General features: G+C 55.7%; 4 protein-coding genes across 4 annotated transcripts; 3 read left to right on the forward strand and 1 right to left on the reverse strand.

Moving 5' to 3' along the window:
* Positions 1-116: 116 nt before the first annotated feature.
* On the reverse strand, positions 117-407 carry ACO1O0_004465 (uncharacterized protein; the record flags this gene model as incomplete). Its single annotated transcript, XM_083193904.1, has 2 exons — positions 117-318; positions 349-407. The coding sequence occupies 2 exons, from the start codon at positions 405-407 to the stop codon at positions 117-119; spliced, it is 261 nt and encodes an 86-aa protein (XP_083050852.1).
* A 1,391-nt stretch (positions 408-1,798) lies between these two features.
* Positions 1,799-3,284, forward strand: ACO1O0_004466 (glycoside hydrolase superfamily; the record flags this gene model as incomplete). Its single annotated transcript, XM_083193905.1, has 2 exons — positions 1,799-1,999; positions 2,073-3,284. 2 exons carry the CDS (start codon positions 1,799-1,801, stop codon positions 3,282-3,284), a joined length of 1,413 nt encoding a protein of 470 aa, XP_083050853.1.
* Positions 3,285-3,866: 582 nt separating this feature from the next.
* On the forward strand, positions 3,867-5,345 carry ACO1O0_004467 (Zn(2+) transporter YKE4; the record flags this gene model as incomplete). Its single annotated transcript, XM_083193906.1, has 4 exons — positions 3,867-4,007; positions 4,078-4,706; positions 4,767-5,079; positions 5,160-5,345. The coding sequence occupies 4 exons, from the start codon at positions 3,867-3,869 to the stop codon at positions 5,343-5,345; spliced, it is 1,269 nt and encodes a 422-aa protein (XP_083050854.1).
* A 4,019-nt stretch (positions 5,346-9,364) lies between these two features.
* ACO1O0_004468 (uncharacterized protein) lies at positions 9,365-10,855 on the forward strand (the record flags this gene model as incomplete). Its single annotated transcript, XM_083193907.1, has 1 exon — positions 9,365-10,855. The coding sequence occupies one exon, from the start codon at positions 9,365-9,367 to the stop codon at positions 10,853-10,855; it is 1,491 nt and encodes a 496-aa protein (XP_083050855.1).
* Positions 10,856-11,187: the final 332 nt, after the last annotated feature.

Consider the following 11,187-nt stretch of genomic DNA (forward strand, 5'->3'; position numbering starts at 1 on the left):
ACTTTGTTATAGGAGTCAAGACTGTAGATATTGCATTCAATTAAGCCTTGGTTTGCGCTGTTTTGTACATGGATCGCCTCTCCGCCCTTGGCGGCCGGTGATACGGTCGTTTGCCTTTACTGAGCAGTCCCAACCTTTTCCCTGGTCTCACTTTCCTTCTCTTTGGTCTCCTCCTTGTCCCCCCTGTGCTCCTTCTTATCCCTGCTGCCGTCTTTCTCTTGGTCTTTAGCGTCTGGTTTCTTGCCCTTGGCCTGGTCTTTTGATTCTGGATTCTGGACGTTTTCCTGGTCACTGGCAGCTACCCAGTCTTCGGTGAAGCTGCTGGTACAACAAGGGTTTGAGTTGCACTCGAGGCAGTAGTCATGGGTGCCTAGGTCAGCTGCCTTGCAGCAGTTGAGGCAGCACATGTCGACGAAGGGGGGAACAGAGGGGTTTATAATCTTCTCACACTGTTTCTCGGGGTCCTGGGGCTGGGGTTGAGGTAATAGTGTCTGGGGGAGGGATCCGTACTCCGGAGTCCGGACCCGTACGTTAAAATCGGCAGTCCCTTGAGATGCAGCAGGGGTGGTGCGGACCGTGCCGAATTGCGGGCTTTGCAGGCAAGGGAGTCAGTTCGTTTTTTTTCTGGCCGCAACTGCGGTGCTTGCTGAACGAAGCGATTGATGATTTTGGGGACAATGGCGTGTAAGTCAAGCTGCTGGTGTTGCCTACCTAAAGGGTCAGGTACCTGGGCGTACGATCTGTACCTTTAGCTCCGATGTCGCGATAGTTCAGCCGGCCCAAGCTGAAACTTTGTTTTATTTTATTTTCCGACGAGGAAGGATGGAAGCCTCATTCCTCTTATATGCTATCGTACCATCGAAGTGATCACAGTCAGGCCTCAATCAGGCCCCGAGTTTTACAACACACACGCACGCAGGCGCGGACACACTCACACACACACAGCCCCGCTGTGCAACTGTGTTTAGGGGGGGGGGGGGGGGGGTGGTGACCCTCTTGGTGCTGTTTTGACACATTTTCGGCGAGTTGCTTGTTGTACACGTGCGAGTTTGGGATAGCGCAACAGCGGCACAGCACAGCGGACCGGGCGGACTAGACGGGCTGGGCGGAGCCGGGAGCGATTGGAACGAATCGGGAATGAAGCCATGGGGCCAGCGAGTCCAGCGACAGTGTTGGAACTTGGACAGCTCTGAACAGACTCGACGCCGTCAGAAATCTGAGACCCCGGCACGGTAGTGGCACGGTAGTGTCACGGAGAAGATGTGCGACTCGCCAGCCATGATTGGTCAGCTTGCTGGCGCTGGCGCTGCTGGGGGTCTGCAGTGGATCTGCTGGACCTGCTGGACCTGCTTGCCCACCTGCGAGGTCGCCACGCCACGACTCGCGCTTCGTCCAACCCACTGTGCAGTTGCGTATGCGCCCAGGCCAGCACCGCCGGAAACGCTGGGACCTGACAACATGACAAAGCCGGATCGCCGGTTCCTGGCCTGGCTGGCCTGTGGTTGGTCTGGTTGGCCTGGCTGCCCTGCCTGCCCTGCCTGGCTTGGATCGGGCCCGTCCTGCTCGTATCCAGAGGATCCGGTGTCAAAGGTATTTCATCCTTCTGTGCCTTCCCTCTGTCATCCCCCTTCCCCTTCTCCTGTCCCTACGTCTCTCGCTGCCGCCTTATCTCCCCCGTACACTTGACGGCTACGTGTATATCACATCCCCCCGTTTGGCTCTCTCTCTCGCTTGAGCCAGCGCATTCCTGTCGTTTCCCACCGGATTCTGTATAATACGAGGCCAGACTACATCCAATATGCCGTCTTCTGCCAGTCTCGTCGCCCTTGCGGCGGCTGCCTCTACGGCCAATGCCGCCTTCCAGGGCTTCAACTATGGCGCCACCTTTTCTGACGGCGCCCTCAAGTCCCAGTCTGACTTCGAGGCCGAGTTCAAGACTGCTGCCGGGCTCCAGGGCACCGATGGCGCCTTCACCAGTGCCCGCCTGTACACCATGATTGTGAGTGCTATCAGTCCTACACACCCCTTGGCTTCACCAAGGTCAGCACGGACAGACGCTTACAATAAAACAGCAAGGAAACACTGACAATGAGCCCATCTCGGCCATCCCCGCCGCCATCAGCACCAAGACCAGCATGCTCTTTGGCCTCTGGGCCTCAGCCGGCGAGGATGCCTTCAACAACGAGATCGAGGCTCTCCAGAAGACCATTGACCAGTACTGCGACAAGCTCGATGGCCTGGTCGCCGGTATCTCGGTCGGCAGCGAGGATCTCTACCGCATCTCGCCCACTGGTATCCAGAATGGCGAGAACCCTGGCGCCAACCCCGACACTCTGGTCAACTACATCAGCCGTGTCCGTAACACCGTCAAGGGATCCTGCCTGAGCAACGCCCCCATCGGCCACGTCGACACCTGGACCGCCTACGCCAACAGCTCAAACCAGGCCCTCATCGAGGCTTGCGACTGGCTCGGCATGGACGCATATGCCTACTTTGAGAACACCAAGCCCAACAGCATCGAGAACGGTGCCAGCCTCTTCCAGGAGGCCCTTGCCAACACCAAGGCTGCTTCCGGTGGTCGTGAGGTCTGGATCACTGAGACCGGCTGGCCCGTCAGCGGCAAGGAGTCGGGCGAGGCCGTCGCTTCCCCTAAGAACGCCCGCACCTTCTGGGAGGAAGTCGGCTGCCCCCTGTTTGGCACCACCAACACCTGGTGGTACACTTTCCAGGACTCGGCGCCCACCACCCCCAACCCCAGCTTCGGTGTCATTGGCAGCGAGCTGACTACCAAGCCCCTCTACGACCTCAGCTGCGATGGCTCCTCCGGCGGTGATGGTGGCGATAAGACCCCCCAGTCCTCCACCAAGTCCGAGGCCCCGGTCCCGAAGTCCTCGACCTCTGCTTCGGCCTCGGCCTCGAGCTCCCAGGCCCAGACTAACGAGCTGCCCAGCTCCTCTATGAGCGTCTCCACAACCGAGGCCGTCGAACCTGTCCCCACGGGCGAGGCCCCTACGAGCGAGGTCCCCACGGCCCACGAGGAGGCTCCCAAGCCCGTCCCGACTTCGAGCTTCGCCAACTCCTCCGTGAACACGCCCTCCCAGAGTGGTAGCGCCCCGACTGCCCTGGTGCCTACTGCCAGTGGCGGCTCCATCCTGCCGACGGGTACCAATGGCAATGGCGCCAGCACTCCTACGGGTGCCGAGCCCCCCATCTCGGGCAGCAACAAGCTCAGCTCTATCAGCGCCGCTGTCATTGCCATGGTCCTGGCCGCCGGGCTCATGTAAACTAACCTAACCTTAATGGTTAGATATTGGACATGGCTGTATGTGTATCTGGCGTTTGACATGGACAAGGCTGGTTGGAAATTGGGTATTTTACGGATGGATACAAGGCGTGAATAGGATGGATGGATGGACGGATGGATGGACGGAATTGATTTTTACGATACGCTCCTTAGGACTTGATATAGATGGGTGGATAGAGATGAAAAAAAAACTATGTTAGATAGACACATGTGAGAGGGCAATAATATTACGGATACACTTGGTAACTTGACTGGGTGCCTAATTATTGGCACATAGTAACACTTACGTATTGTATTGTCTTTGTAAACTGAGAAAATTAGGAATAATACCATTGGAAACTAATTGATACCTAAAATTGGTAACACGGAATGCTTTTCCATCTTTAGAGCATGGTTCGTGATGCAGGGTAGTAGTGTCTACCACTCGGGGAACCAGAGGCATTCTGACGGCGGGCCCACGACCTCCTGCTTACCCCCCCAAAAAGGGTCCCTCTAAATTGCACAACTGTCCTCCCCTTCCATCGCAACAACCGCCATTGCGATCCACCAACCTTTCCGAACAATGGCTTCAACGCGTCGTCTCGGGTTCATCGCCCTGGGCCTGTCGCTCCTTGTCCTCGGCGCCATCGCCGCCCCGCAGGATGCCACGAAGCACTCGCTGGCCGAGAGCCTCAGCCTCGAGGAGCTCGATGAGCAGCTCCAGGTAGACAACTTCTCCTAATCCATGGGGGCAAAAACGAGAGTATTCTAACACATATATGATAATAATACAGACGTGCCCCATCGTCCAAGACCTCAACGATGCGAAACGCGCCCGCTTCGCCGCGGCCCCGTCCTCCATGACGACGCGCCTCTTCGCCGTGCTCTTCCCCGGCTCCCCCGCCGTCAACGCCCTCCTCGCCACGCTGTACATCTCCGGCCCGCCCAACTTCCTGCTCGCCCTGTGCCCCACCGACATCGACCCGTCGTCCCTGTCCGTCATGGTCTCCTTCGCTGTCGGCGGCCTGCTGGGTGACACCCTCTTCCACCTGCTGCCCGAGATCTTCCTCGGCGAGGACGACCCGGAGCGGATCAGACTCGTCCTGGTCGAGCCCAACAGGAACCTGATCCTGGGGCTGGCCATCCTGGTTGGATTCATGGTGTTCGTCGCCATGGACAAGGGTCTGCGTATCGCGACGGGTGGTGCCGGGCATGACCACTCGCACGGGCACTCGCATGCCCACGAGGAGGCCGACGACGCGGCCGAGGGCAAGACCTCTGCCACTGATGTGGCATTCAACGGCGAGGCCAAGTCGCGCAAGAAGAAGGGAAAGGGGGCCAAGGGCAAGCAGTCCAAGGGCGGAGAAGTCGTCGAGAAGGAGATCAACCCGAGCGTCAAGCTCGGCGGCTACCTCAACCTCATGTAGGTCTTTGGCACGATAGAACGGCTGTATAGAACTTCGAAAGCTCTGCTAACATAAAGCTTAAGCGCCGACTTTACGCACAACATCACGGACGGCCTCGCCATGTCGGCCAGCTTCTACGCGTCGCCGACCATCGGCGCTACGACGACCGTGGCCGTCTTCTTCCACGAGATCCCGCACGAGGTGGGCGACTTTGCTCTGCTGGTGCAGTCGGGCTTCTCGAAGCGCGCGGCCATGGGGTCGCAGTTCATCACGGCTGTGGGCGCGCTGCTGGGCACGCTCATTGGCATTGCGGTCCAGGAGTTTGGCGGCGCGGGCGGCGCGGCGGATGATGTCATGCCCAGGAATGGAGGTCTCTGGGGGACGAGCCTGGTGAGTGGAACCCTATTGTGCCCTTTTACTACTCCTCCTCCAAGCATTGTAAGAGTCATGGATTGTGCTGACAGTGACAGACCTGGGGCGACATGCTGCTGCCATTCACGGCGGGCACGTTCCTTTACGTGGGCACTGTGGCCGTTATCCCCGAGCTGCTCGAGACGGGCAAGAACAAGGCCGCAGAGCTGCGCAAGACGCTGGTCCAGTTTGCGGCCGTCGCCCTGGGCGCGGGCATCATGCTGTACATTTCATGGCATGACTAAACGGGCCTCGTTTGTGTTGTGCTGGGTAATGCTTATTGCTAGTTGGAAAAATAACTGCAAGGTTTAGGTGGTTCCGGAGCTCTGCCTAGTCGCAGGTGGCATATACGCAGTAGATGAGGCGTATATAAAGAGTTTAAGTATTGGGAGATTTGGGATTTGGCAATGTATAATAGACCAGATAGAGAGCAGGCATTTAGAATATAAGACATTGAATCTTGACAACCTACTTAGTACTCATACTCGTACTTGATTCGCATCAATGATGATATTAATTGGTAGCATTGGATAAAGGAGCCATGAGAATTCAGCTGCATGCCTTTGACTCTTTTGCTGAAGTCAACGGCGTCGAAGACCAAGTCCATATTCACACCGACTTGTCGTCGGGAAAGACGAAATCTTCCAGCATGTTACATAGTACTACTATTAGGTTGGTGGTCTCGTCATGCTGTTGAACGAACGAGGTAACCAACTCGTGCATGTCAGGGAGACTGATTTGTCAAGGGAGATTGATAATCACGACTGCTTGGTAATTACCAGAATCCTTACCGTTGTTCGTACAACGTCGTACAATAAGGGATGGATGGTGTGATAACCTTTCACAACACATCTGGCTCGTGGTAATGCTGGGAAATAGGGGTTTTGAATGTTTGACGTGGACGAAGGAAGGGAAGGGCGTGGTGGGATGCGCTAAGCCTAAGGCAGGGATCGACAGGCAGTTTGTGCAGGTACCAACCCTGTGTGGGTGGAGTCGGCTTCCAAGATCTCTGAGCTGCTTGAAGAAGAAAGGCGGTTGAGCAACTTGAGCTTATTATCATCATGACGGAACGCGGGAGTGACGAAACAGACTCGAGACGAATCTTTCCTTTTTCCCTGTTTCTAAGTTGCAATATGGTGGGAGAGATGGCGAATTTGCGGCAGAAAACTCCACTTGGGGCTGCTGGGAGGCTCAGGGTGGGAGGATGTACTGTACTTCAGGTGGGGGAGCCCATGGTGGTTGGATGGTAAGCTGTCACGAACCCGTGGATAACTGGGATTGCATTCCAGCTGATTGCCATTGTTGGGGCATCGCTCTTCCAGCTTGGAAGAACTGGGTGTTTCTGGAAGAAGTACGAGAGCGATATCGGAGAAGGTTGGGCAGAATCTGCCTGTCTACTCGGAACTTGGGGGAGCGGAAGACAGCGTGAAGAATACGGTGTGCCTGTCGGGTCAGGCGGGCAAGGGATGTTGAAATGACTCCGGGTTGATGTGATGTGAAGATATGAAGCAGTTCACGATGATGTCCATGGCTGGGCTGCATAATTCGAGGGAGGCTAAAAGGGACGCCATCCTGGAGCTGTCCTGAGTCGCGGGGTGCAGCATCCCAAACGACTTGGCGCGGTCCCCGCAGGCTGTAGGTGCAGAAGCGGCTGTCCGTTTTGGCGTTTAGCTTTTTAGTCTATCCAGCGCTGCCTCTCCCGATGAATGCATCTTGGCGGTCCCAGTGTGAGTGGGATGGCCTCGCTCCAATGAAGGTGCATGACAGAGATCCCCGGATTCTCTCACTTGAAACAACAGGGTCTCTGCGGGTGATGCCGCAGTGTCATGTTTGCGATGTGGCGTTGTTTGTGAGCTGCTGCCCAGCTAACGTACGTAGTATTATAAAGCTTGACAGTTTGCAAAGTAACATCACGGAACTTGGCTCATCACCACCCCTCGCCTATTATGTTCCTGGGTTCTCTGGTTCGGTGTTCGGCGTCTTCGCTGCCAATCTTCCTTCACTGAGGTACGTACCTTGTTGCCGTTGCCATGGACCACCAAGGTTCACGATGAGCCATGACGGGGCTGGGTGCCGCTCTAAAGGTAAATTTTGGCCTTGCAGAAGGAGGCGGTCTGCTCGCTCTGGTGTGAGCTCGTGGGAGAGCTCTAGGTCATGATCCGTCGATTGGGTATGAGAGCTTCGCGGAAGCAATGGAACGTCCGATGGAGCTCCGAGCAAAGGGGATCGTCGGGTTGCAGCGAGTTTTTTTTTTTGTGCAAACGTCAAGTCCACGCCACGGTCTGGACTGGCCCTGAACCACCCAAATGCCAAACCAGGACAAGTTGTGGTGGAGAGCTCCACGAGCCCTCTGCTATTCTTGGGATTGAATTACTGAGCTAGACAGGGGCCCTGAGAAGTTTTTGGGCCATCTGAGCTGCTGGGAGAGTCACAAGGACAGTGGTTGAATTAACTCGGGCTGATACACCTGATTCATGGCTTCGTGACGCGATAGTTTGGGATGGTGCGTGCGCTGGGTGTTAGGTAATGGTATCGTGACAGGTGCCGGATCTCAGGGTCCAGATCGCACAAGATGGGCAAGATAAGGACCAGGCACCCCGGAATGAGTGGAAAAGGAAGCCATTCGACAAACGTGGCAGCACCGGAGCCCACGCAGACCCCGATCCAGAACGGCTTCAGGAACACGCGATGCGGGCAACAAGTGGGCGCCAGGGATGATTGCGGTTGAGAGTTCCGGGGTGGCTGATTCCATTTCGGATTCCGCAGCCGCTCTAGGTGTGGTGGATGGAGGCTTGGGCGCCTCGTGGAACTAATAAGGTGTGTAGGAGGAAGACCCGTGTGCCTGTGCTTCGTGTACGGCGACGGAGACGAAAAGCAGCAAGCAGAAAAAAAAAACTCGGTCGCCTCCCTCCACATGGTGCTGGCGATGCATGTTGGGTGATTATATCATTAGGACTACTTGAAGTTGGCACCTGTTCAAGCGTAGGGCATGGATATCCATCGCGATCGAGTGAAATCGTGATGTTGGTGAGGTCGATTTCCAAGAATTTCCATGCATTTGGGATAGACAGGTGATCTTTGACGGAGATTGTGATCCGGCAACCGCCGAGACAAGTCAACAACCCAATTCAACATTCCCCGCAAGGTCAGGAAGTGCGTACCGTCTTCAAGTGCCACACTGCCAACTGGCTGTAGCACTAATGGCGGCCGAGTGCGCGACACGCTTGGAGGGGGAGTTCAATCGGCTTGACCTGACAACCTGGTCTACGAGTTTGCCAGTCAACTGGTGCCTGGCTGTCAGACGGTCTCAGACCTACATTGCATGATGATTGAGATCGGGATGCAAAGTTTGGAGGGGTTTGGGCCGAATTGTAGGAGGCGAGTTGATGATGTGGTGATTGCTGCTTCCCTGCTACTCGTAGTCGTACTAACTTTGTAGAAAAAACGACACCCTGATGGCCCCAATTCGCATTGTTCCTGGAAGGAGTCATCGAGTTGAGCTAGAAAGAAGCCAGAGCATGTGCAGCAAGAGTTGCCTGCCAGTTCCCGTATTGGGAAACCTCCAAGAGTAACGCAATCGAGGGGACCCATATTTCCCGTGGCAGCCCCGCCGCCTAGGTACCGATACCCATCCGCCAGCGCCCCCGTGGGCCCCGTCTCCAGCGGCTTCGGCTAGCCTTCGGGGCTCGTGCTCGGTCACGCCTGCCCATCGTCGCTGGTCTGAAAGCGGCTTCGAAAGTGCTTCAAAAGCGGCGTCCACACGATAGACTATAAAATAACCTTCGCTCCGGGTGTGAAGCGCACTCTTATGTCCTGCTGCTCGTCATATTCATCACCATCGTCGTCCCCCTCATCGTCCTTGTCGTTGGCGCCCTTCTGCATTTCTTCTCGCATTAATAATTCCTGATTGTTTTGTCATCACCCTGTACATCTCTTTTAGCCGCTGGTGGTTGTCTACTTCCACCTGCTGCCGCCTGTGACTCGTCCCCACTGTCAAGGATTCGAACCACAGACATCAAACCAGCCCTTGTCATCGGGAGGGCAAGGTCATCTGGCCCAGGATCTTTGGCCTTTGGGGAAGTTTACTCTGGCCACCTACATATTGGCCATCCGCCCAATTCCGTCACTTCCAGTATTGACCTGGACACCCCCTCATCTGCTCCTCACCTCGTCAAGAATCGACAGATTCAGAGCTTCAGGCGAGACCTAGAAAAGCTCCGTTTGAACAACATACAAGAAGCCTTTTACGACTCACTACCAGGACATGTCCAACGTTGTTGAAGCTGCTCGTGGCCCCGGGCGGCCCAAGGCGGGTGGCGCCAAGCCTCACCTCGAAATCAAGCTCGACCAGCATTTCACCTCGAGGGTCTACACCTCGGGCTCTACGGTGGCTGGTCATGTCGCCGTCAACTTCCAGCGGGATACTTCCTTCGAGTCCTTCGAAATTGCCTTCACCGGCGTTGCTGCCAGCCGCATGGACTTTGTTCAGTCGTTCACCACCAACTCAGTCCGCACTTTTATGAAGCTACACATGCCCATCCCCGAGTCTGATTTGCCCGAATCTCGCGTCTTTGAGGCTGGCCGCACCTACAAAATTCCTTTCCACTTCGTTGTCCCGCACCATCTCACTATGGGAGCCTGCAACCATGGCTGTGCCGCGCCCGCCGTCCAGGATCAGCACCTCCACTTGCCACCAACCCTCGGGTATTGGGACGGGGATGACCAAGCCCCTGACATGACGCATATCGAGTACGCCGTCAGGGCCGTAATGGCGAGGGCGTCGCGAGCGGGGGAACCGAAGCCTCCTCTGGTGGATAGCAAGAAAATTCTCAAAGTCCTCCCCGCCACAAGCGAGGAGCCGCCTCTGGACATCAACTTCATGGATAAGCGGTACTGCCTGTCTAAGACTAAGTCCATGCGCAAGAATATTGTGGGACCCAAGGCTGGAGAGATGACGGTTTCGTCCTCCCAGCCTGAAGCGATCATGGTCCATGCCGACGGGTTTGGTGCTGATGGCACCACGGCACGGATCAGCCTCGAGTTTGCCCCCTCCACCGCCGATGCTGCGCCGCCAAAGATCAACTCGGTAACGGGTAAGCTAGTCTCCACGACTTTCTTCGGTAGCGCTCCTAGCGACACACTGCCCAACCTTGGCCCCAAGACGTCATACTCCCACAACCAGGTCTTGACCTACTCGGCCACTACCAATCTCTTTAATACTCGTCCCAACAAGGTGTCTTGGTCCGAGCACCACATCTCCACGGCACGTCGAGACTCCGGGTATTCCACTGCCGGATCCCCCGATGAGTTTGCAAGCGAGGATGACGCCGAGAATCAATTGCGTGGCCGACGGGGAAGCAGGGGAAAGAACAAGAAGACCCAGGGGCCGCCCATCCGGCATCGTGCGGCCCTTGAGCTCCCTGTCAAGCTGCCCGTGTCGAACAAGAAGACCTTTGTTCCCACCTTTCACAGCTGCATAATATCCCGAACCTACGTTTTGCAACTCTCAGTGTCCGTTGGCCCGTCAAACACGGCCATGACACTTAATGTCCCTATCCAACTCGGCGTTGAGAGGCGATTCGAGCCTCAGGGCGAAGAGCTTCCCAGCTTCGAGAGCGCCATGGCTCAGGCCTCGGAAGACGATGGGGATGCCTATCTGCGGCCCTTCTCCTTGCCTATGCCATCTAACGCTATGCAATATAGCATGCTGCCGAGGTATGGGGAGTTCTCTCGACGATCCGTTGCGGTGGCCTGAGAACATACACTCCCACCATTTTTTTTTTGCATATATCTTTCAAGCTTAAATTTCGGAGTTTTTTTTCTTTGTCTTTTTTTTTTTGTTTCTCCCAACTGTGGGAATAATACTTGACGAGACATGATTCCTGTTTGGGCTGAACATTGGGTGGCCGGTTTCAACAAATCAGATTGGCAGCGTATTTACTCTGGAGGGATCTGTTGTTTTATCATTGCGCCGATTTTAGCGCACGGTATTCTGTTTGCTGATTTTTCTGCTTGTTCTTTTTGGGATTGGTAATCTGGATATGGAGGTGTGAAATGGAGTTGGATCTAGCGACTTGGATGTTTTGT

Source organism: Amphichorda felina, assembly GCF_050947745.1.
Source record: "Amphichorda felina strain 45539 chromosome Unknown scaffold_4, whole genome shotgun sequence".
Classification (NCBI taxonomy): domain Eukaryota; kingdom Fungi; phylum Ascomycota; class Sordariomycetes; order Hypocreales; family Bionectriaceae; genus Amphichorda; species Amphichorda felina.